The 25,662-nt window shown below is 45.7% G+C and overlaps 1 protein-coding gene across 1 annotated transcript in view; it reads right to left on the bottom strand.

Annotated features, from left to right (window-relative positions):
* The window catches only part of PTGFRN (prostaglandin F2 receptor inhibitor), a 77,728-nt gene extending 52,585 nt beyond the window's left edge, over window positions 1-25,143 (bottom strand). Inside the window, exon 1 of the mRNA XM_025386965.1 lies at window positions 24,822-25,143. Within this exon, the coding sequence (XP_025242750.1) occupies window positions 24,822-24,870 (49 nt within the window). The 5' untranslated portion in view covers window positions 24,871-25,143. The remainder of the gene's footprint in view (window positions 1-24,821) is intronic.
* Window positions 25,144-25,662: the final 519 nt, after the last annotated feature.

The raw sequence follows: 25,662 nt of genomic DNA, 5'->3' as shown, positions 1-25,662 counted from the left end.
TTAGAACAATCAAACTGATATTTTAGAACTACAAAAAAAAAAAAAATACAGTATCTGAAATTAAGAGGTCAATAAACAGGTTTGGCAGCAGATGAGATGCAGCACAAAAGAAGTCAGCAGGCAGGCACAGTTGTTCTTACCTATAATCCCAGAACACTGGGAGGTTGAGACAGGAGGACTGCTTGAGCCCAGGGGTTCAAGACCAGCCTGGGCAACATAGTGAGACCTTGTCTCTATCAAAAAAAAAAAAAAAAAATTAGCCAGGTATGGTGGCACACACCTGTAGTTCCAGCTACTCAGGAGGCTGAGGTGGGAGGACTGCTTGAGTCCAGGAGACAGAGGCTGCAGTGAGCCATGACTGTGCCACTGCACTCCCGCCTGGGCAACAGAGTGAGACCCTATCTCAGAAAAACAAAACGATCACAAAAAGAAAACAAAATAAAACAAAAGTCAGTAAAAGTTATCTAAACTGAAGCCCAGGGTATAAAAAAGAACAAAAAAAAAGCCAGCAGGAATTTATGAGACACGGTAAAAAGGCCAAACACATGTGTCACAGAGGTCCAGAAGGACAGGGAGAGACTGTAGTAGAATTAGGCATAATTTTTGAAGAGCTAATGGCTAAGATTTTTATTAAACCAACAAAAGACATCATGCCACAGATTCAAGATAAGGTATGTATCATAAACAGAATAAATACAAAGAAAACCACACCTCAGTAAATCATAGCAAAACTGCTGAAAGGCAAAGAAAGGAACAGGAGTACAACTGATGGCTAACTTTCAACAGAAATGATGCTCATGAGAAGACCATAGAAAGGCATTTTTAAAGTGATGAAAGGAAGTAACTGCTAACCTAGGATTCTGTACAGAGAAAAAAAATCCTCAAATAGGAAGGCAACATAAACATGCTTTCAACCAATTCTCAACAAGGGAAAAAGAATTAATTGCACCAAAAAGAAATACTAAAGGGAGTTCTTCAAATAGAAGAAACATAATCCCACTTGAAATCACGGAAATGTGAGAAGGCAAAATGAGCAACAGAAAGAATAACTATGTGGCTAAACCTACTGAATATTGACTATAAATACAATATTAGTAATGTCTTCTGGAATTCAAAATATATACATAATTAAAATATATGACATCAATAGCAGAAAAAGTGAGGGGGGGTGGAATACACTGGAGCTTAAATGTTGTCTTTCATTATCCTGGAAGCGTTAAAAGGATCACGAGTAGACACTAACAGGTCACTGATGCGTGTTCTAATCTCTAGAGTAACCACAAAAATGAAAGACTGAATAACAAGCTAATTGGTGGGGGAGGGCAGAATAAAAAATACTTGATTAATCGAAGACCCCATAGTTTCAGCTATAATCATATAAGCATTTCTCAAAGTATTTATTTCATGATGTATTCAGTTTGATTTACTATCAAGTCTCCTAGTCTCTCTCCACAACAATATTAGGATCGAGTAAGAGGAAAAATAATAATGTACTGTGTGTTTCTTACATGACATGCACTGACTGACTGAGCCAGGCACTATCCACAAATTGTCTTAATCCACAGAAGACAACTGTAAGGTAGCTATTACCACCCCTATCATAGATATGAGGAAATTGAGAATCAAAGAAGTTGAATTACCTCCTGAAGGTCATAACAGCTATAATGTGAGGGACTCAAATCCAAACTTGATAGTGCAGCATAAGCCAAAGATAGGTTGAATTTAGTTTGCCTTCAACTGCATTATATATTATCACTCTCTGTCGATTTTTGTCTTTAATCTGAGTAGCAAGAAGAAACAGCTTAAAATTCCCTATATTTCATATTCTCCATGGGCAATGGAACCAAGATAGACAGCAAAGTAACACAGAAATGAGTCACTGAAAGAAGAAATATTATGTACTTTCAATATGAAGTAGATAGATGAGAGAAATAAGAGAAATTGGATTAAAAATTTCTTCAAACATTTTTCTGATGTACTACCTTTATTATTTTAAGCGATACCAACTTTAACATCACACATATTTATACTCAAAAATGGTGCAGAGAACTTTATTCCAAAATCATACATACAGGAGGGACTTTTAGAAGCCCTCTGCTCTGACTTCTCAGCAGTAGAAAATTAAGAACCAGGAGTTGTTTCCAGATTACCATTTCCCTATCTCTGGAATACTCAGGAAGATAATTAAATGCCTTCGACTTTCTTCTATCAGGTGGAATAGATAGGGACAGGTAGAAAAAGGCAAGTTCTTCAAGGTAAACAACTACTCCTGCAATGTTTATTTCAGTAAGTGCTACTGGCAACCACGAGGAATCATTAAGAAAGACAAGGCAATGAAGACTACACTTCATTTATCTACACTTTTCCACTTCCTCCTGATATCCATGGGAAATGGATTTTATTTATCAGGTTATCATCAACATTATTGTAAATCAAGACCTGCAGAGTACAGCATATTTGCTAAAAATTCTTGCAATTGTTTCTATTACTGCTCAAATTTTATCATTTCACTGAGCTGCCTAAAAGCAAACAATCTGACTTTCCAATCTGAACCATTTGTAAGATAAGTATCAGCAGTTATTGAATCCAGTGGTACAAGCGAGTTGAAATGCTGAAACTAACGAGGTTATGGTTTTCAGCATGCCTTGTAAATGGGTGCCTAATTCCCACTTCCTGAGTCCTTAAAAGGCTTTTAGGAGAGACTCAGGGCCTAAGGATTTCCACATGGAGTTCCCAGCCCACATGTGAGCTAGAAATGAATGCACAGAAAGTCAAACTTATAAAACCTTATAGTGCCTTTATTGGAGTAGCTGACTCAACAAATGAAAAACCTTTGTCTCCTCAAGTCTGCCACTGAGAGGTGTGGCAGGAAAAGATCATGCCAACTTTCATCTAGACAGTCCCTAAGTAATAAAAATGCAGCAAGGCACATTAAACAAGCTATAGCCAGCAGAGCATGTGTAATAAAGTCACATATGGCAGAACTTCAAAACCCCATCCAGAAGCAAACAAGGTTCTACCAGAACAGTGCTTATAATCATTATAAAAAAAAAAAAAAGTTCAGCTAAGACCTCACTGAGATACACCAGACAAATGTAAAATACAATAACTCATTCAACCCACAGCTATTGAGCAAGAAGTCCCTGTCCTAGATGATAAGTGAGAGTGAAAGGTTAGTCAGCTTGTGGATCTTCTTTGAAGGCATGTATGGTATGCCGAGAGTCAGGAGGTGTGTAACAGTGGAAACTGTCATACAGGCTGTATATCCTTTATTCAAAATGTTTGGGACCAGAGTGGGATTTCAGATTTTCAAATATTTGTATTATTACCAGTTAAGGATTCCCAATCTGAAAATCCAAAATCCGAAGTGCTCTGACAAGCATTTCCTCTGAGCACAACCTCTGAACAACGTATCAGTGCTCAAAAAGTTTCAGATTCTGGAGCATTTCCAATTTTGGATTTTTGGATTAAGGATGCTCAACCTGTATAAGGAAGGATATAAATAATCAAAGAGAGGCACTAACAGGTGCCTCAGGGGTCAAAAGAGAATGAGGACATTTCCATCCAAAGGGATTCATAAAAAGCTTCATGCAGTGTCAATATTCGAATTGAGCCTTTGAAAAATGGTTGGATGAGGGGGAGGTTGAACAGAAGACATGAAGGAGGAAAGTGACCAGAGATAAGGGGTGTAGCATAAACAAAGACCTAAAGGGGCCACAAGGGGACACAGGCAGGTAGTGGTAAAGATAGGGTGACTAAAACAGTGTATCAAGAACAGACTGGAGAGGAGACGTGGAGGCCCAGAGATCATTCAGGGGCCCTCTACCCATGGCGGGGAGAGGCAGTAAGAATGAAAACAAGGGCAATGACGGGAATCAAAAGGCAGCAGCCCTGAGAGCCACAACAGAGGAATGGACAGCTAGCAGACCTGTGATGGGAGAGAGAAGCCAAAGGGAAGCTAATCACTGGTGAAATCTATTTTCTATTTATTTTTTATTTATTTATTTTTTTTTGAGATGGAGTCTTGCTGTGTTGCCCAGGCTGGAGTGCAGTGGCGCGATCTCAGATCACTGCAAGCTCCACCTCCCAGGTTCACACCATTCTCCTCTCTCAGCCTCCCTAGTAGCTGGGACCACAGGCGCCTGCCACCACGCCTGGCTAATTTTTTGTATTTTTAGTAGAGACGGGTTTTCACCGTGTTAGCCAGGATGGTCTTGATCTCCTGACCTGATGATCCGCCTGCCTCGGCCTCCCAAAGTGCTGGGATTACAGGCGTGAGCCACTGCGCCTGGCTTATTTTCTTACAGTAAGATTCTGACCAGTAGAAATGTCCACGAGGCAGCTGGAATGGAAACCCCTAGAAGATATTTGAGCCTAACATCAGTGTGGAGTCACATGCATGGAGGGAGCGGTAAAGAGGAAATCTGCCCAGCAGTGAAGATGTGGGAGCCAATGAGGCCACCAGGAGACAGTTTACTGTACAAAAAAGAGGGAATGGGACAAAACCACAGCAAAGTCCTATGTTTAAGGCACGAGCAGAAGAAAAAGAGTCAGCACAGAAAAAAGAAATAGTAGCCAATTAGGAAGAAAACCAGGAAAGGCTTATGCCCTAGCAGCCAAGGGATGCAGGAATTTCAAGAAAGGGTTTACAGTAACACTTACTGTTTTTTTATGGACAGACTCATCTACTTGCTCCCGGCAGACTGCAAGCTCCTTTAAAGCAGTTGTTGTTTCCTACCCATATCTGCATCCTGTACAATATCTACAGCAGGCTCCTACTGTATGCCTTTGTTCGAAAAAAATGAACAACAATGTCAAACATGCAGAAAAGTCAAGGAAGGTGGGTGTTGAGAAAACAGAAATGAACTGATGGCTAAGTAATCACTGGCAACCTCCAGGAAAGTGCATTTTCGATGACGGGTATGGGATCTGGAAAGTAAGAGCCAGGAGAGAAGGAACAGAGATGTAGGGAAGAGAAGGCACAACCATGAAAAAGGCGCTGAAGCAGCAAGCAGGGGGTTCCTCCTGCAAAGTCAGCCAGTCAGTCCCCCAAAGCACCTTCTAGGCACTGGGGACACATGGCCACCAGTCCCTGCCAGCAAGAAAACTATGTTCAAGGAAAGAGACAGTGATAAAGTGATGAAGTAGACCCGCTGGCAAATGCTATTCAGTTAAAATATGACAATATGAGGTGTGGTCAGGAAAGGCCTCTCTGACAGGGTCATGTCTGAGTTTAGACCAGAATGAGAAAGAGACAGTGATTGAAGCTCTGGGGCAAAACTGCTCCAGACACAGAACAGCAAATATAAAAGTACCGTGACGGAGCAAGCTTGGGTGTTTAAAGTACAGAAAAAAAGATCACTGTGACCTATTACAATGAAAGAGGGGGCAGGGGCCCTGGATTCTGGTTGAAATGGGAAGCACATAAATGAGAAAATGAGAGAGCCTGCTCTCTTTGTAGAAATTTCAGTCTGGCTGCTGTGGGAAAGATAGATTATATGGGGCCAATTTGGAAGCAAGGACACCAGTATCGGGGAAGTTTCCGTAGACCAAGCAAAAGCTGATGAACACCGGCCTTGGTTGACAGTGGTGGCGACTCTCAGGAGTAGTCAGTCAGATTCAGGACTTAACTTGTATATAAATGAAATGACAAACTGACTTTTTGAATGTGGGGAATGAAGAAGAGAGCAATCAAGAATGATCCAGGCTTCTGGCTTGAGCATCTGGCCTACAGGGTGATGCCATTTACTGAGACAGCCAAGTAATTAGAAGGAAGCAAATCTGTACCAAGGAAAGCAAGAGTTATCCTCTGGTCGTTTTAAATGTGAGGTCCCTATCAGACACCAAGTAGAAGTGCAGTGGAGTAGGCAGCTGGATGTTTAAGTCTGGAGCTCAGTGGGGAGGTCCAAGCTAGAGATACTCACTAGACAGTCATCAGCACACACAGAGTATTTAAAGCCACAGGTTGCCGGGGGTCACTTAGGGAAAGAATACCATAGAGAGGAAAAAGAGCCAAAGATAGAGCCCTTACTTTTTTTCAGGTTAGATGGAGAAAAGGATGAGTAAAACTATTTAAAAGTTTTGAGGCAAAAGCTTGAGGTTTCTTTGCTAGGTCTCTATTGTCTCAGTAAAATAGCAGAAAGGAGTTCAGATGCTAAGGATCCTGACAAAGGTTTAGAATAAGCATCAGAAGAAATATAATAGGAAACCATCACAAAAGGAACACAAAGGAGAGGTGAGCTGCGGTAAAGATGCCAGGACTTTGCTGGAATCTCAAATGGGCAGGCTTTGAGATTTTCCCCAGCAAGATCATAAAGCTCAGGCTTACAAACTACGATTGGTGTGAATTACTGAAATATAATACAATGTGAGGTCTGGCAAGGAAATATGACAGAGGGTCCCAGGTTGTTAACAGGCTCACTGCTGAAATGCTGACCACCAGAGTCTGCCCTGCATTAGGAGCCAAGTAAAGTGAGAATGGCCTGGTGGACTGAAAAGGAGGAATGTTCAAGATCAGGGAATCACAATTAGGATGAAGAATAGGTTCAACACATAGGAGGGAATCTGAAAGGAGTAAAGCAGGAGGTTGTGGTCACAGAGGGAAATATCAGAGTTGACAATCAAAAAGGTGAAAGAATACTAAGTGATGACAAGGCCCAGGTGGGGCCATTAAATCTCACAATGTCTGTTATTTCTTCCAGGGGCTAAAATTATCATAGCAGGCACTCTCTGAGTCCTTGTTAGCCTGTGCCTGGCTACAGAAACACGAGGAAGGGGCAGTGTGACCAACAGGTCATGGGGGTAACAAGGGTGGTCCAGAGACTTAAATCTTGTTTCCAATTAACATTTACATGACAGTTCTGGCTCTAATGTTATCTATCCTGCCATTTATATCTGGAAATCTTCTTTCAGGCTTCATACACATGTTCTCCAAATCAAACAAGATTAGAAAGGAGGCGACAAAGACTTTGCATTTCATCAGTACTGACACACTCTTCACAGTCAATGCAACTTTTCTTAGTTTTTGCTGCCAAGACAACCATTACCTTCCTGCATCACACCTGTAATCCCAGCACTCTGGAAGGCTGAGGTGGGAAGATGGCTTGAAGCCAGTAGTGCGAGACCAGCCTGGGCAACATAGTCAGATCTCGTCTCTACAAAAAAAAAAAATGTTTGATTAGCTGGGCGTGGTGTCATGTGTCTATGGTCCTAGCTATTTGGAAGGCTGAGGCAGGAAGATGGCTTGAGCCTGGGAAGCAAAGGTTGCAGTGAGTCATGATGTCACCACTCACTCCAGCCTGGGCAACAGGGAACAGGGCGAGACTCTGTCTCAAAAAAAAAAAAAAAAAAAAAAAAAGAATGGCAAGCAAGGCAGAAAGACATGCAGTGCCACCAACAAGTGAGGAACAAAAATGTAGGGTACTTCTTCAAGACTGGATCATTAACTAACTGAATTCCTTCTTACTAGTGAAGCACTAGATCACATAACTATGACGTTGCTTCCAGTTTTGTGGCCTTTGAGAGATCCTGGGAGGCCAGAACCATGTCAAACCTTTAATTCTACATTATGAAACTGTGAGGTTTTGTCACCTGGCTAAGCTGGAACTACATATCCCAGAATCCTCTTATCTGTGTAGTTCCGGGTTAGGGTTGGACAAAACAGAACTTCATGTGAGATTTGGGAGGTGGAAGTCAAGGGGAAGCCATTATACTTTGGTATATGGCTCGTTGTTAAAGGCAGTGTGGGACAGATGTGAAGGTGCTAGTGGGCACCTGTTTGTCCTTGCTCTTTCTGCTGTTTTCTTCCCAAATGCTATTCTTTTGGACCAACATGACCCCAAGACCACTAGATGCTTGGCTGCAATCTCGGAGCTAAGTGATTACCCTTCTTCAGAACCCTAAACCAGCCCATTCTGCCTGGCTTCCAGATTCCTCTTCACGCTTCAACTTGTCCACCTGCCAGTGCTTCAAGACAGCTCACTAGTGACTTTTCCCTGATACTTTAACTCTCCTTTTTAGGCCTTCACTTCCCCAACTCCTTCCATAATTGTGTAAGGTCTAATTCCTCTAATAAATGTGTTATTCCACAATATTTATAAGGGTTCTGCTTCCCTAATGGAATCCTAACACAGTAAACCAAGTATTGAGTAGACAATTTCCCCTTAAGGACTCAGTAATTGGCAAAAAAAAAAAAGACATCTTACATGCATAGCATTGCTTTATAGTTTGCAAATCCTGTTCATATGATTTAATATTCAACCTTGAGTGTATTAAATAAGGAAACTGAGGTTCCAAGAAGTTATGTGACCAAGCGATAATAAAAAAAGATGCAAAAACCACTTAGAGGCAATCTGTACTGATGATTAACCAAAATAACTCAATAACACGAAATGATTTAAACAATTCTCTGTCCAAGGACCAGAGATAGAAAAGGCTGAGGCAAGATCTATCCACAAGGTTTATTTTAGCGCATTCTACAAAATTAACAGCTGCTAGAGGCCCAAGCACCGCTCAGCATCCCTTCCTGCTCAGCCATTTTCAATCCTCTCCACGTTCAAACTGGCCAACATCATCTGCCAAGTTCTGTGTGAACACCTGGTCCTTCTTTTAGCCTCTAGTTTAAGAGAATTAGAGATGCATATTATGTTTAAACTTGCATATGAGCATAAAAGGCAACCGAGATAATTGGGGAAACTCCCCACCAACGTGACTCCCTTCCTTAGGCAGCTCTGTCCTCTCTCCCCTTATTTGACTATTCCCTAGATCCATTGTCTGCTCCTCCTTTGCCTCAGCCATCCCTCCTCCCCAAAAACACTTTAAGCCTGCCCTTCTCATTTGTAGACACAGTGCCAGAAGCCATGGGTGATGAGGGGTCTATGCCAAGCTTCCCTGGTGAGGCTTAGTAAGTAGTACAGTGTTATTGAACAGTTTGGCTTGCAGGGAATTAAATTTAAAAAGACCCTGGCTTTTTAAAGATCCTTTAAGGAACACTTTAACTACAATCTGATACTTCATTCCTTCATTCAGTATTTCTTTGCTGCATGCCTACTGTGTGCAGAACACATCATCACGGACCGTTGATGAGCTAACACCTGGCCAAGTGTCAGAGTCGATAAAGATAGAACAGTATGTTGACTTATAGAAAAGTTGGAAGGAGATGAGTCCCCAATAAGATGAGGACCTTTTAAAACATCAAGTAAATAAAGGAAAGGAGGGACCTCCAGCTTTTTAGGGAAGGCAGAATCAGGAAAAAAACAGACAAATTCATCTATGATGCTAGGCTTAAGTTTCTTCAGGTGACACACAAGGCTCTTCACACTCAGGACTTTCTCTCCAGTCTCAATCCTTTCCCTCTAAAAGACCCTACAACTCAACCCTCCACAACAGTTGCAAAAAGTTTTCTTCATTTATTAAAAACCAATATCCTCTTATGAATGGTTTTATCTTTTCTTTGTTTTTTGTTTTTTTTGAGAGGGAGTCTCTCTCTGTCACCCATGCTGGAGTGCAGTGGCATGATCTCAGCCCAATGCAACCTCTGCCTCCTGGGTTCAAGCAATTCTTGTGCCTCAGCCTCCGAGTAGTTAGGAGTACAGGTATGTACCACCATGCCCAGCTAATTGTTGCATTTTTAATGAAGACAGGGTTTCACCATGTTGGCCAGGGTGTCTTGAACTCCTGGCCTCAAGCGATCTGCCCGCCTCAGCTTCCCAAAGTGCTGGGATTACAGGTGTGAGCCACCATGCCAGCCGGTTTATCGCTTTCTCTGTGCTCTTTTCTCTGTCTAAAGTAAACTACCCACCCCTTCTCTGCCAGCAAAAACCTACTGATCATCAAGACTTAATGAGCTCAAATGGGTCCAGCTTGCTGAAGGCTCTCCTGATCCTTCCCTGCCTGATCCTTCCCCGCCTCAGCCCCCAGCTCAGGCAGAGCTTAGAAGATGCCCAGTGAGGGTCTGCTTGCCACCAAGATCACCTGGAGCCGACTGCCTGTCAGCCTCCCTGTGAGGCTCTGAAGGGGCTTCTCATCACCACACCCCCAGCCCATCAGCATGCCTGCTGATGCAGTGACTGTGATCACTCCTATCTCAATGAGCTTCTGGAATGTTAGGGCCAGAATTGATCTTCGGATCATCATCGGGGGGGTTGACAAAAAGTACATAATCTCATTAATTTCAGAAACAGTCCTTCATCAATGAATTTTCAAAAATAGCCCTTCACCAGGCTCATTACAGAAAGCACAGAGCATGTAGCTGGGGCAACTGTGACACACAGCATCAATCAAGAGACCAGTTCTCAGCACCCTGGGAAGGGACACACTCAGGATTCTAAACCTCAAAACTCACCACATCAATTTTGTTTACACACTTCTTTGGGGCTAGTAAAAACCAACTATCTGGGTGCTTTGGATCCTTACAAAAGTCCCCAATCCAGACATGGCACTAATGCCTTTACAACTACATGCAGATCGGGTGCGGTGGCTCATGTCTGTCATCCCAGCCCTTTGGGAGGCTGAGGCAGGTGGATCACAAGGTCAGGAGTTCAAGACCAGCCTGGCCAAGATGGTGAAACCCCGTCTCTACTAGAAATACAAAAATTAGCCGGGCGTGGTGGCAGGCACCTGTAATCCCAGCTACTCGGGAGGCTGAGGCAGAGAATTGCTTGAACCTGGGAGGCAGAGGTTACAGTGAGCTGAGATCATGCCACTGCACTCCAGCCTGGGCAACAGAGTGAGACTGTCTCAAAAAAAAATAAAATAAAAAATACATGCACAGGTAGAGATGAGACATAGGTAGTGATATAAACAGGTACAGAAGATCATGCTTACCTTTTCTGCAAAAGCACCTCTGCCTAAAGTACTCCCAGAATGTTCTCCCTTTTCTCTAATATTGTTTGTTTCCCCTTTGTTTAACATTCCTCGGATGACACTTCGTCTATGCCACCTCTCTTCCTGTGTGTGTGTCATGCCTCCACATTTAGGCTGGTTGCTGGAGGAGTCAAAGGACTGTGTTGATCTACATTTTTAGGTGCTCCCAGATCCGGAATAATGCCCGACCTGGGGCAGATAATAAATAGTGGTTATGAACTAGGCAGTGAGCCCAGGCCCATGCTACAGGCGGCAGTACTACTGCCCCTTTGCTCAGATGTGGCTCAGTGTTGGCTGCTCCCGAGAACAGTGATGACAAGCGGACGGTCCGTGGTTTGAATGAACCCAGCCATAAGACACTTGACGCATATACTGGGACTGAAGAAGTCTGCTTCTCTAGACTATGACCAACCAGGACAAAGCCCAAGAAGGGAGCATATGCCATTCTGGGGTGGAACAGGTTGTATCAACCCTGCAAAGGGAAGGGGTGGAGGCAGTGGAGAGACAATAATGAGAACTCATGAGTCATCTGTCTTCCACCCAAGCTGCCAAGGAAAAAACGAGAAAATCCACACAGGAGGAAGAATGGAGACTTTAGTCACCCCTTCTTTTTCATGTATAGATTTCATTTTCTCCTACTCTACCACAAAAACCTCTGTCTTAGAAGAGGAGTCACATGCAATTCTTTCCAAATGAAAGAAGATAAATAAGCACACATACGAAAGATAGTAAGGACACATAGATAACTTCTGCCCCCTTTATAATTTAAGGTTCACAATTTTAAATATATATACTATATACATCTTACAGGCATGTTTCTAAGCACATACATTAATTCAATTATTCAAAGATTCAAGTTCCTACATGCTGGGGTAAGCAAAAACAGACACGATCCTGTTTTGGAGCTGCTTACGGTTGGGTGAGACACACAAACCCTCATCCTAATAAATCACAAACCAATGGCTGTGCTCTGAAGGAAGGTGGCTGAGTAACAGCCCATCACCAAAAGCTGGCGCAGGCCGGCCCATGCTGTAGGCGGCAGCACTCTTGGATCCAAACATGTCCTCATTTCTCTGAAGAAATGAGGCTTTACTTGAAATCCAAAGAATCAAATAACTGGAAATAACTCCAAGACAGATATGTAAACCAAAGAAGGTGTTGTGTGCATCTATCTTACAGTCATTTCTAAGGACTGGAGTGAGGGATACTTGGGAAAACCTCAAGAAGGGTCACCAACACTTGATTATATGCTCAGTTTTCACACTTCCTTGTCTTGAGGCCCAAATGCCTTAAATGAACATACTGGACAGAAAGCAGAGCTTGCCTCATCACTGCTGTTTTCTAACAACCAAACTCACATCCTGCTGCATGATAACTACCTTTCAGCCTGTGGTGTGAGCTAACTCCGTCCTGGAACATGGGGTCCCTGAGAGTACCACTGGGCAGTGTATACCACCTTGCTACCTCTGTGGCCCTCCCTAGATGGGCGAACAAAGGTACCTACCCCAATTATTTATGAGCCAGGTATGACACTAGGCTTTCTGGGATTCATACTACTGTTTCCGCTGAAACTTGTTTGTGGGATAAATGGTAATGAAAGTGGGACTCCAATGAATAGATCACATGATTGCATAAACCTTGTTTCCATAGAAAACCAACTAAAATTCCCCATCATTGCTCTAAAACTTATGTGTCTCTTATCAGGTCATAGTCCTTTGAAGAAACACTCTGATAAACTATCTGGGGGGAACATCCGTAATTGTTCTGTGAGTTGTTTTCCTTATAAGAAACGACCAAAAATAGGATTATGGCCTGACTGATCACCTTAATTTAGCAGGCTGGCTTCCTGTAAGCCCCAGCGGACCTCTCCAGCCTCACACATGCTGGCTCTTAGCTGCTCTGTGGGCGCTGGCGATGCTGCCAACATCTTTCAGGGTGACTTTGCTCACATTCCTCTTCTCCAGCAACCTCCCTTCTTCAGAGTTTAATATCCACATCCTCTAAGGTCTCTATTATTTTTCCAACTTAAGTTAGCTAATCCCCAAATGGGACACCAACCTGTACACATGTATCTGCTCCCACCTCTGAGAAACTGCACTGCCCACTTTCATACCTGAAACGCATGTCCTGCTCCTGGCTCCCGACTCTTCAGCCCCACCTGCTCCATGGAGCTTTTCAATAATATCAGCCCCTGGCCTCTGTTCCATCTCTATAATTCTGACAGCCCCATATGTACAGTGATCTAATAACTCATTCACCCAGGCCTTTAAAAAACACCTATGATCCATTCCGCCATTCACTTGTAACTGGTTCCGTTCCATTTTGGACTTTGTAATCTTGTACAATGTCAGAAACACAATTAACATTCCATTAATGCTGTTGAAGTACTAAAAAAATAAGATCACAAAGAAAAGCAGCAATGTCCTGTATTGAAGAGTAAAATTGGACACAAATAATTTAATTCTTCAAGGGTTATAACTTTTTACTTTGACTAATGTGACTAAGTACCCTGTGCTGTGCCCATGCCGTGAGTTAGACACTATGGTCTTAACTTGAAACTTACTGTAAGGATTTCTCAACCCAAGATGATGGACTGTAATGTCTTCTAATAAATAAGAAAATGTTTGGATGTGCCAGCTTTCAGAAAATGGAAAAATGAATAATTGTGCCAAAAATCTGTGTTTTTAACTCCTCACTGCAACATAAGCAAAGTAGTGTACACTGGACAGACACCAAATCAGCTAATATTCTCTTCTCAGTACATCCTAAAGCGGGCAATGGTTTCACAAAGCACTATCCACCCCTACACCTCCGAAACAGAACAAGACAGCAAGCTACTTCAAACATGGCCCAGAATTCATGAGTTCTTGTTAAGCCTCAAAAATATCTGCATCCAAAACCACTGAGATAAAATCACTGGGCTTAGCAGCAGCATCAACAGTAGCACCTTAAAGTAGCCAGGGAGGGCCAGGCAGCAGCCAAGATGCAGTGAGGACTGAGCTCATACACATAAGTTCCTTCTATAATATGTCGGCTTTCTAGAATGTATCCTTTTAGTAGGTGGTATTTATCCAGCATCATTTTGAACCTTCCTTGTTCAGACCAAAGCAATGAAAAGGAAGAAAGTCCCCAAATGCTAGGAGCACACTTTTTGGCCAGCTGAGTCTATTGATCGGAGATGTCAGAATTTCAACTCTTCGGCTGGGCATGGTGGCTCACACCTGTAATCCCAGCACTTTGGGAGGCTGAGGCAGGTGGATCACTTGAGGCCAGGAGTTCGAGACCAGCCTAACCAACATGGCAAAACCCTGTCTCTACTAAAAATACAAAAAGTAGCCTGGTGTGGTGGCACATCCCTGTAATTTCAGCTACTTGGGTGGCCAAGGCATGAGAATTGCTTGAACCCGGGAGGCAGTGGTTGCAATGAACCAAAACTGTACCACTGCACTCCCGCCTGGGCAACAGAGCAAGACCCTGCTTCAAAAAAATTAAAGTATTTCAACTCTTCTACTCTTCAGGAAGGGTGTAAAATCCAAAGTAGTGGCAATATTTATACATATCTAAAGATGTCTGTGTCTCTTCTCATTGTGGTCTGGGGTACACTGGGAAAAGGGCAACCTGTGGAGCATCTTCTAGGCTCTTTCCTAGGCTGAAGGGAGAAGACACAAGTCACATTTGTGAGGGCTGAGGCTTGATTAGTCAGCTCCAGCTTACTCATGGCTGATATCCTCAATCAAAACTTGCACACACACAAAAAATCAGTAATGATAAGAAACAGTCTGTCATCTAGAAATGGCTTATTGTTTTACCGTTTCTGTGACTTCCCCCAGAGGTCTGCCTGAAAGCCCAGTTAGCCTGGTGGTGGGGACACCTCTGTACCCTAGAGAACCACAGGGAAAGATCTTTAGTGCACAGGAAATGGGCTGGAATGAGGCAGCAGTTGCCTATACAAGGACCGAACAATTTCCAGAGCCCTCAGAGGCACCAACCCACTGTTGTGAAGAGGCACCAGGCAGGTGAGAGACAATAGGCACAGGCTGCAGAATCATAAGTAGTGCTCGGAAGATGGGCAGGAAGCCAGGGCTGCGCCAAGAGGCCACATGGCCAACAGCACGGGTCAGCCTGAACTCAAAAGAATTCTGGAGATGGAAGGGGAGACCTTCGGGATCAGCTAGCCCAGCTCTTATTTTATAGGGGCTGAGAGCTATTCAGCAACTTGTCCAAGGTCACAAAACTAGTGAGTAGAAGGACGAGGGCCAAAATCCAAGCCTTCTGTCTTGAAAGACAAGGAAACAAATGTTATCACAATTTAGCTAACTATATCAATTCCTTTCAGTGTTTTCAAAGATCTATTTTGACTAACATGTAAAGACATACTAGTGTACTGTGGTTATGAACCCACGCTCTGGAGCCAGACTATCTGGGTTTGAATCCCAGGTCTGCCACTTACACTGTGACCCTGAGCAAGTGACTTCACCTCTCTGTGACTCAGTTTGCTCATCTATTAAATACGGGTAACAATAGTGCCTACCCTCATGGGACTATGAAGCCTCCTAAATAAGTTCATCTATGGAAAGTGCATTAGCCGGTCTCAGCTGCTCAGGAGGCTGAAGTGGGAGGATGACTTGAGTCTGGGAGGTTGAGGCTGCAGTGGGCTATGACTGCAACGTTACACTCCAGCCTGGGTGACAGAGACCCCATCTCTCTAAAAAAAGGAAAGAAAAAAAAAAAAAAAGCATAGTGCCTGGCACAAAATAAATGCTACAAAAAAGGTAGACAGGAATTTCCTGGGAAGGAACGAACCCTCATATTGGTTTCTCTGCATCACACCTGGTCCCCAACCCCCAATTCATCTTAGTCATAGGTTACTGCCTTTTCCCCATGATGCCTGGGGCTAATGCTTCTAAGTCACACCCCTCTCTCCTAATCCATTCAGGCCCAACCCAGTCAGATATTAGCTCAACCAGTCAAAATGGTGGAAGAGGCGAAAATTCTGAATAAATGCTTATGTCACTACCGGCCATCCAGCCTGTCACCTCTTAGATCTCTGCTGCCAAAACCTGGAACTCAGAAGTTACCTCTCTTGACCCTCACCTCCTACTTTTCTAGATTACCCACTCCCTTGCACCTCAGAATCTGCTTTTATGCCCTCATCATGCCCTCCAGGCCCTCAAACCTTCTGCAGGTGCATCAGGCCTGGAAGCCCCACTCACCTGCCTATCCCACCTGTACTGCTTGGCTACTCTTTCCTGTGATGTTCTCATCAGTTCCCTTGGTTCCCTTACCCCTTCTCCTTCCACCCTCATTCCATGGAGAGACCACATGATGCTGTCTCTCTTAGGCTGCCAAACTTGGTGGGATAAAGCCAGGAAACTAGGCCCACTGCCTCCACTACAGACCTAAGCTGTCTTCCATCCTTCATTGCTAACTGAATGTCTGTCACATTCCCATGGGGTCCAGCCCCAGCCCACTCTCCTCCAGCTCTGACTCTGACCATGGCTTTGCCTCAGTCCCACTGAGAAAGCCCAGACTACCAAGTAATTTGTGTGCCAAACACTCCTCCAGACATGCTTCTCAAACTTTAGCATGCATTGGAATCCCCTGGGGATCTTGTTCAAATACAAACTTTGATTCACAAGGTTGGACCTGAGGTTCCCCCAGGTGCTGCCAATGCTGGTGGTCCACAGAACACACTTGGGGTAGCAGATTTCTAGGAACTTACACACACTAATGTTTGCATTCTTCTAAATATATTGTTTTTAATCTTCATGGAAAACCTTCAAGAGAGGTATTATTCCCATTTCACAGAAACAGAAAGTGAGATTCAAAGAGGTTAGAAAATCTGTCCAAGGTTCACGCTGAGGGGAGGCAGGATTCAAATGAAAGGCTGATTCTGAAGCCTGAACCCCATTGTTTCCTCTTTTAACTGGGAGATGAAGTAAGGATGGAAGAGTATAAAGAACAGAAGTAGGTTTTAAAAACACACATGTTATGGCTTATTTGTAATACAAACTATTAAAATCTTCTTAGCTGATATAAGAGAAAGATGGATTACAAAATGCAAGAGTCCCTTTGCTAGAGATTCTGCCTAACAGCCAAAGACCAAAAAGCTATCAGAGAGTAAGTTAATTCCACCAATCAACATGGAAGAAGACATCCAGAGGGACACAGAGGAAATTTTATATGTGTGCAGATAAAGAAAGAAAGAACATATAGGCCAGGCGCAGTGGCTCACAATATTTTGGGAGGCTGAGGCAGGAGGATCACTTGAGGCCAGGAGTTTGAGACCAGCCTGAGAAACACAGCAAGACCTTGCCTCTAAAAAAAGATAAAAAATTAGCCAGGCATGGTGGTGTAGTCAGTCCTAGCTACTCAGGAGGCTGAGGTGGGAGGACTGCTTGAGCCCAGGAGTTTCATGCTGCAATGAGCTGTGATTGCACCACTGTAATCCAGCCGGGGTGATAGCGTGAGACCCTGTCCTAAAAAGAGAGAGACAGGGAACAAGGGAACATATAGATAACCTCTAACTAGCACATCTGGGGAAGCTTTGGGGCTACTCTTAGGGCAGTCTGAGAGCACTGCAGAGACTGCAGAGAGCACCACACTGCTCTCTGCACGCTCTCCTCTCCCTCTCCTTTCTCTCCTCTCTGGCTTTTCAAGGCTAGGGTTTCTATTTGCACCCCAACCCCCCATGCCACCTTCTCTGGAGTCCACACCCAGTAGTCACGGCTGCTCACTGCTCTTCAGCCTGTCCTTTGCCATGAGAGTCTCCCAGCTGGCCTGTGGGCCTGCTTGGAGACTCCTGGATCCTGTTTAAGTTGATCTGGTTCTGCCGTGCCCCGAGCCACTACCCTCACAGTGGTCTTCTGCTCCACACCACCTGAAAAGGTGGGCGATCGTTTCTGACTCAGAGTTCCTTCCCCACACCACCCACTTCTCAAGTTCTGTGATTTCCCTTCCTCCTTCACTGTTTGGGCAGACTTCACAGTGCCCATATCCAAGGGCTTCTCTGTCTTTATCCTTCCAGTTCTGCAGCAGCATGTGACCAATCCCTCTTTAACGAGTCCACTCACACCCATCTCTGCTTTGCTTCCGAGAGCTGTGCTCTCCCGGTACTTCTTCTCCCCTTCCCTGACTACTCCTAGCACTCTCCCTTTCATTTCCTGTCTCCTCACTGCAGGCATTTCCAAGAACCTGCCCTTTGACCCTCATCTCAATCGTCCACTTTCTGACATCTAGTGCATTTTGTCCGACCCTTTGAGGGCAGATCTGAGTCTGCTCTGTTCATACAGCAATCCTCAGAACAATGCCCGGCGTGTAATAGCAGGCGCTTGCTCAATATTTGCTGAATAAATGAGCTGCTAGCCGTGTTACTGAGCTTCTCACCTTGCATCTTCAAACAGCTCATTCCAAGGCTCGGGCTAAAGGGCTGTAGTTCACCAAGTGAAGGAGAGAACTGCCATCCTTCGTCAAATCATAGCACACACAGGAAATGATAATATCTGTGTAGCTCTCCAGGTAAGCAGGCCTTTGGATTTAGAGGCAGCCCCTGCACTGTGGGTATCAATATCATGACAACCCACCTGAAACCCATGTGGGTCCTTACTGCGGCCCATTAGTTGGGAAGTTCTGTCTAGCCCAGCTCTAAAGAAGAGCAAGGAAGAGCCATTATCAGAATATTCCTGGCTTGGAGTCACTTTTAAGCTCCAAGAAGTAACTCATCTATCTGCCTACTATCTCTATTTCATTAGGATTCCAAGGTAGCACCCACTCTGAAATGTGCCCGGAACCCTTAGGCACAATTTCACTCTTCACTATTCTAAGCCAAATTCATCCTAGACAGAGCAACAGTAGCCACGGGTTCTTCTCCACTCCTATGAAATACCCCAAGTGATGTAAATATTTTCACATTCCAACTGCTTGTAAAGGTGTGAAACAGGATGCAATTAAGGGCCCAGAACATTTTACTTAGACTTGAATCATGCTGCTTAGTGACTCCATAATCTACCACAAACACTTACAGAGTATTGTGGAGAAATCAGCCTTCAAAGAACACAAGCAAATACACAGAGCCATGATCTCCAGCCTAATGGAAACGCATATTGCTGGGACGCGACAGTGTTAACTACTGGGTCGAATTCTGTTGCTTCCCAAAGACTACAGTTGGTGTGGGGAGAAATAGTCCAAGATCGAAAAAACCACCGACTGTGCCAACTGCAGCACTTCGCCTTTTCCAGAAGATAAATTATGAAGAATTTTTGCCAGTTCAAGTTATTTTCCCAAAGCAGAGTCAAATGACCCTTGCAACCCTGCCTTGAAGAGACCAATGCAATTAAACGAAAACAGCTATGAACTGCCTGGACAGCATCCCTCCAACTTCGTTTCATAAAGTGAGATGCAGACACACACCGACAGACAAGCACACACCTTATTTAACTGCCAGACGCAGTGCCAATGTGAAAATGCACATTCAATCTATGGGTGGAAAATCAGCAAAGCAGTTCATCGCTAAAACAAAATAGCCACATAAATGTCGACTAGCTTGCTGCCTTGCAAGGAATGATCACTGACAACTAGAGTTCCTATTCAGCAGGCTAATAAGAATAATTATAGCCAGGGCAGGCATTAATCAGCTTGGCAGATACAGGAATTCTGTTAACAAGGCTAAAATGAGTGCCAAGGAATCTCTGAAGGCCACAACACTTCAAAGACTGTTAAAGCTGGATGGATTCACTAGGGTTCCTCCCGCTGGCCTTCCTCCTCCTTCAGGCTTTCCAGAGACAGTTGCATTTAGGCCCATCCTCAGAGCCAACATGTCCACCTGCTAGGGTTGCAGGGATGCCACACCTCTGAGGTACATGCTGGCACTATCCTTCCCTTCAGGAAGTGTGCCTGGGCTGCACTAATCCTGGATCCTCCTATTTTTAAATGCACTTTCACTTTCAAACCACTATCATCCTTCTTCACCTAAGCTAATCTCAAGCAATACACAGCATAAGGTTTAGCGACTATAAGTCAACTTTTCCTTAGAAGAGACAGAATGGAGTCCTGAGATCAGATCCTGGGTCTTCTAGGGAATATCTGTATGACTCTAGACAAGTTAACTAACTTTTCTAGGCATCAGTTTCCTTACCTGTAAAAAAGAGAAAATAATAGTGACTTTCTCAAAGTATTGCTCTGAGGAATAAATACCAGAATGTATGTCAGAGCTTGACGCTTGATATGCCATCTAGAAATTGTAGCTATTATTAGTCTGTGCCCATTAGGTGCAAAGCCTTGTACAGAAGCTATGAGGGAAAAAAACAAACAAAATATTCAGTATGCAGAGACACACACACATTAGACAGGAGTGGTTGTGCGTGGGCAGGAGGGTGGACACTTTTTTTCCTTTTTTTTTCTTTTTTTTTTGAGACAGGGTCTCACTTTGTTGCCCAAGCTGGAGTGCAATGGTGCAATCACGGTCCCCTACAGCCTTGACCTCCCAGACTCAAGTGATCCTCCCCATTCAGCCTCCCAAGTAGCTGGAACCACAGGCACATGCCACCATACCCAGCTAACTTTTCTTATTTTTTAGTAGAGATGGGGGTCTCACTATGTTGCACAGGCTGGTCTCGATCTCCCGATCTCAAGCAGTCCTCCCGCCTTGGCCTCCCAAAGTGCTGGGATTGCAGGCATGAGCTGACATGTTTAGCCCAGATTTTTCTTTTGACCTTGTATCCTTTATAAGTAACACAGAGACTGCTAGCTGTTCCCTCAAAATCTGTCCTTCCCTTCTTCCATAGTAGCTGGCACATGGCTTCCCAGTTTTCCTTACAGCTAGTGTGGCATGGGCCCAAAGTCTCTCCAATAGAACGTGTGCAGAAATGACGTGTGCCACTTTCAAGTCTGACCCACAAAGCCTCCATATATTCTACTCCATACTCTTTTCCTCCTTTGTAGGGGCTGGAATGGTGAAGATGACTACCAAAGTGATCTTAGAAACTGTGAGTTGAAGACAGCGAAACTGCCACCAGCTGGGGAGCTAGAATGACTGTGGAAAGCAGGGTTCCCACCCAACCCTTCCCTCTGAAGCATCTCCCTCACATTGTTATATAAGACACATCTATTGTCTGAACCACTATGCTTTGAGTTTGTTAGAGCAGTTTAGCCTCCCTGATTAATACAAAGTCCTTTTATATTATTTGAATTCTAAAATACTGATGTGATGCTTTTGACACTTAAAAAAGTATCTCAATAGATTTACCCAAATAAAGACATAAATGAAGAAAATGTGTTAATCCCACCCTACAATCTCTGTGCCTTCCACTCTCCAATTTATGTTGCACTAGTTGAGGGTTTATCCTCCTCAACACATCACCCTGTCCTCCTAATCTCACCCTACAAACTTTTAATGGCTACCCATTCCCACAGATAAAACGACATATATATTTATAAGTATTCAGTCAGCCAATACGTAACAAACACCCAGTATGGGTTATATATCCTATTAGTAATAGGGACATTGTAGTGAACAAAACCAATGTGGCCCCTGCCCCCAGGGGAAACAATCAGAGTAGGGAACAGACAATTACATACAATGAAGTAAATATATGCTCTGATGACAGGGCACAGACTGCCTGGCAGCACCCAGAGCGCCAAGAAATCTACCGCTCCCAGTCCAGACTCCTCAGCACAGCACGCAAAACCTACAGGATCTATCTCAAACCCACCTTTCCTCCCCCATTATTTCCTCCTCCCCCAAATAATTGCACCCCCATTTCCTCCTCCTCCCAGTTACATAGAACTTACGTGCCATTTCTGAATGAGCCATGTACTTTCACTCATCCACACTTTAGGCTTTTCCCCAGAGCCTAGAATGCTCTTCTATCCTTTCTTTCAAAATTCTAATTATCCTCAAGGCTCAGCTCAAATGTCACCTCTTCAGCAAAACCAGCCCCAACCCCCAAGTCAAAATTAATCATCCCCTTCCTTGTTTCCCACACTTGGTTTCCACGTCAGGTATTTCATTCAGGCCTGTGGTTAGCTATTTTATTCTCTGTCCACTCACACCCACCAGTCGCTCAGGCAGATGCTGTGTCTTGGTCATTTGTCTGGGACTCCCAGTATTGAACACACGGTTGCACACAGAGTGGCACTCTCTCTGTGAATGTGGCACATTTCTTGAGTGGCCACTCAAGAAATGCCACACTGAGTGGACGGGCAAGACAGATCAGACACAGGCAATGGATGTGAAACCTGCCCTATGTGGCTGGGTGGGTTCTGGTGCGATCATGGTAGGTGGGTTTAGAAAGGCTTCATGGAGAAAGTGAGTTTTAGGGGAAAAAGGAAATACTAATACACAGGCAAGAGGTGAGAAGTAGAAGGGGCCGGAAAGTTTAATATAGTCTACATAAAGGAGAGCAAACAGGTTAGATAGAACAAAGTGTGTGAGCCAGAGAAGACTGTAGGGGAGGACACTAGGGGCAACATCTCCTTGGAGGAAAGTCATAAGGACCCAGTGAGAACAGGTGGGAGCCCCAAAAATGATCATTTAGGAAAAGGATGAGCTTAAAAGGGAGGCTGGAGGAAATAACCAACCAGGAAGACACTAATTGTGTGGGAAACAATTGGGACCTGGGCTAAGACAGTAGCCGTAGAAACAGGAAGGAAAGGAAGAAGCTAGAGTCTGTGCTATGGGGAGACGCAAGAATTGAGAGACTATGTGAATGTGGAGGTCAAAAAGAGCAGTGATACCAAGATTATACTCAAGTTACTCCCTAGGAGGAAAGATGATCTTGCTTATCAATGTATTACATTTCAGGGATCAGTACAGTGCTAGAGTAGTGTAACACAGGGAGACCTTCCCAGAGGTCAGGCTGAAGTCACGCCAAGTGAGATTCTGTGGCAGCAGAGTTATCAGGAGGGTCATCAATGGTTCAGAGAACTGTCAGGTGAAAAGGCACCGGCTAGTGACACCACAGAAATTCCCAGTGTAATTCATAGGAGGCATCCAGCCAGGACAGGATATGCTGGAGTACAATCAAGATTTCCCCAAGCTGTGCTTTCCCCACTTGTATTTTGCTTTTGTCAGTCTCTCTTCGCCCCCTTCCCTCTTCCCCCCTCATTATGATTACTGAAGGGCATTGTTTTCAAAGTTTTCAAAGTTCTACCTCATCCCACCCTCATAACTGGTACCCGGGTTGTTCAACGAACTGCACAACTCTAGGGGGAGTCATTCACACAGACTACAAAGTGAACAGCAGCTCCTGAAGTTGCACAGTGCACAATCTGTGCAAACCCAGGCCACGGCCCTGCTTGACCTAGACACACACAGTCAATAAATGTGTGTGGACTATAACAGCAGTGCACCACTAACATACAACTTACAAGGGTCCCGCAGTGAAAAGTAAAGATTAAAAGCACTACCACCGGGTGTGGTGGAGCATGCCTGTAATCCCAGCACTTCAGGAGGCTCAGGTGGGAGAGTCAATTGAGCCCAGGAGTTTGGGGCTTCAGTGAGCTATGGTTGTGCCACTGAACTCCAGACTGGGTGACAGAGTGAGGCTTTGTTTCAAAAATAAAAACAAAGCACTAGGATCAGGGACTATAGAAAAGATGCCATAAAACTAAGTGGAAGTCTGGAAGCTTCCTGCACATGGGCTGAAGCTGAAGCAATGTGGCTGGACGAGCTCTCTGAGGGAGTCAGTTGAGAAAATCTCTTCAAGGTGAAGGAAGAAAACACAGAAGCTAGCAAGGCTGGTTTACCAGCAGCAGGAGTCACGGGGCTTAGAGCAGTGTGGGCCCCCGGTGTCCCCAGTAGGGGAGTGGCTGTAGAAGGCCTTCTCTGGGACCCTCCGACCGTAAGTGCAGAGTAGTCATTTGCCCTGTGTGCAGCTGGGACCTGGATGGGACGGACACCGCACACCATGCGCTCTGTAAAAGACTCAGATCTGCCTTCTCTAGGGGCCTGGAAGAGAACCCCAGGCCAGGTCACAAGAATCATCTTGTCCTGGTTGACACTGACCACAAGGATCCAAGAATATCAAAGCATTTAAGAGTCGGCCCTGGGGTACCATGGTGGGCACTTAATAAACATATTTCCGTGGCTGGCTAGGATCACCATGTGGATCTACGTGAAGATGGTGTCTGTGTATGGAGTGAATGGAAAATGGAGAGGGAAAAAACCCACAAAAGATTCCTTGGGTGGGGGGAGGGCGCTGGGCCAAAACCTCACGGGGCACCGAGGGTTTCCAGAGGGTGGAAGATGAGGGGACAGTAAGGGAGGAAAAGTAACAGGTAGAAAAAGTTGGAGAAGCCAGGCTCTTAGGTCTTTGTGTATAAATACGCAGCTAGGCAGCTTCAAGAAAAGCTAAAAGAAAAGACTGAGGCAGACAATCTAGCCACGACAAAAATGACGGCAGGACTCGCCCGCCGATTTCCATTGTAACGCTCCGGGCCACCCTGTGACCTTCGTGGAAGGAAGTTGGAGGATTCTCTCGCTTCCCTGGAAAGGCAACTCCGCGCGGGCTGGGCGAAGAGAGACCCGGCCGGCTGCGGCTATGGCGGGGCATATCAAAGGCTCACATTTCCGCTCTCGAGCGGGGGACCCGGGCCGGGACCGCAGCACCTTCCGGGCCGGGAGTTCAAGGTGAGCCGGGCTCCCGGCGGCCAACAGGTAGGGAGGGCTGGGGAAAGCCGGCCCGGGCCACTCCCCCCGGCACATGTTGGGGGCGAGGCTCGGCCTGGCGGAGCCGCCACTTGCACCCCGCGCGCGGGGCCCGGGCGGATTCGCGCCAGGCTCCGGGCGGCCCCGCGGCCGCTCCCCGCCGGGCCAAGCAGCCCGCGCACCCCGGCCGGGTTTCCCGGGAGCAGCCCGGGCACCCTCAGTGACCCAGGCCCCGCGCTGCAGCCGCGCCCCACCGAGCCCTCCAGGGCCCTGCCAGACCCCCTGCGCCCCGCCGAGCCCGGCGCACACTCACCCAGCGACAGGAGCGCCAGCAGCAGTGGCCTCGGCGCCAGGCGCCCCATGCTCGCCCGGCGGGAGCGACTCTCCCCCTCCTCCTCCTTCCCCGCCGCCTCTCCTCCTCCTCCTCCTCCAGCTCCGGCTGCTCCAGAGTCGGCGCTCCTCCGCCTGGGCCGCGCGCCTGCTCCGCTCTCCTCGCGAGCCGATAAATCCCAGCGCTGGGGCGTACGTGCGCCCCTGGCTCCGCTCGCTCCCTCCCGCCTCCTTCCCTCCCTCCTCCAGCCGGCCGGGCCCGGGAGCCGGCCCCGCCGATCCGAGTGTGCAGCCCCGACCGCTTCCCGAAAACAGAAGGGAAGAACCGCAGCGCCCGCCCGCCCGCGCCTCCCATCCGGCGCTTTGCCAGCAACAAACACAAACTTTCCCAAGCCCCTCCCCGCTCCAGGTAACGGAGGAAGCGCAGGGGCCACCCGCTTAAAGGCGAGGAGGCGTCGGAGCCCACCCTGCCTTCCCCTCTAGGCCCCCACCCCACGAGAAACTTTCCTCCGACCTTTAAAAGTTGGCCTGGGAAAGACTCGTCTGGAAATCCCTTCGCTTTAGCCCTATCCCGGGACACCCCGCGTTCCATCACGCTGGAGTCACCCACGCGTGTCTAGTCTATCCTCAATCAACTCCCCGCTCGTTCAGCCTCTCGTCCTGAGCTAAACACCCCAGCAACCAGCCGCTTGGCCTATGCCAAAAATTACGCAGATGGGAGCGAAGGAGCTGAAAGGACTTTTGAAGGCCACGGATTCCAACGTCTACCATACAGAGGCCTTAAGTGTTTCGGTGAGGTGCCCAAGGATTCACAGGGAAGAGGC

The sequence above is a fragment of the Theropithecus gelada genome, chromosome 1 (genome assembly GCF_003255815.1).
Source record: "Theropithecus gelada isolate Dixy chromosome 1, Tgel_1.0, whole genome shotgun sequence".
NCBI classification, from domain to species: Eukaryota; Metazoa; Chordata; class Mammalia; order Primates; family Cercopithecidae; genus Theropithecus; species Theropithecus gelada.
The sequence above is the reverse complement of the archived record's forward strand: the minus strand, read 5'-3'. Positions and strand labels throughout refer to the sequence as shown.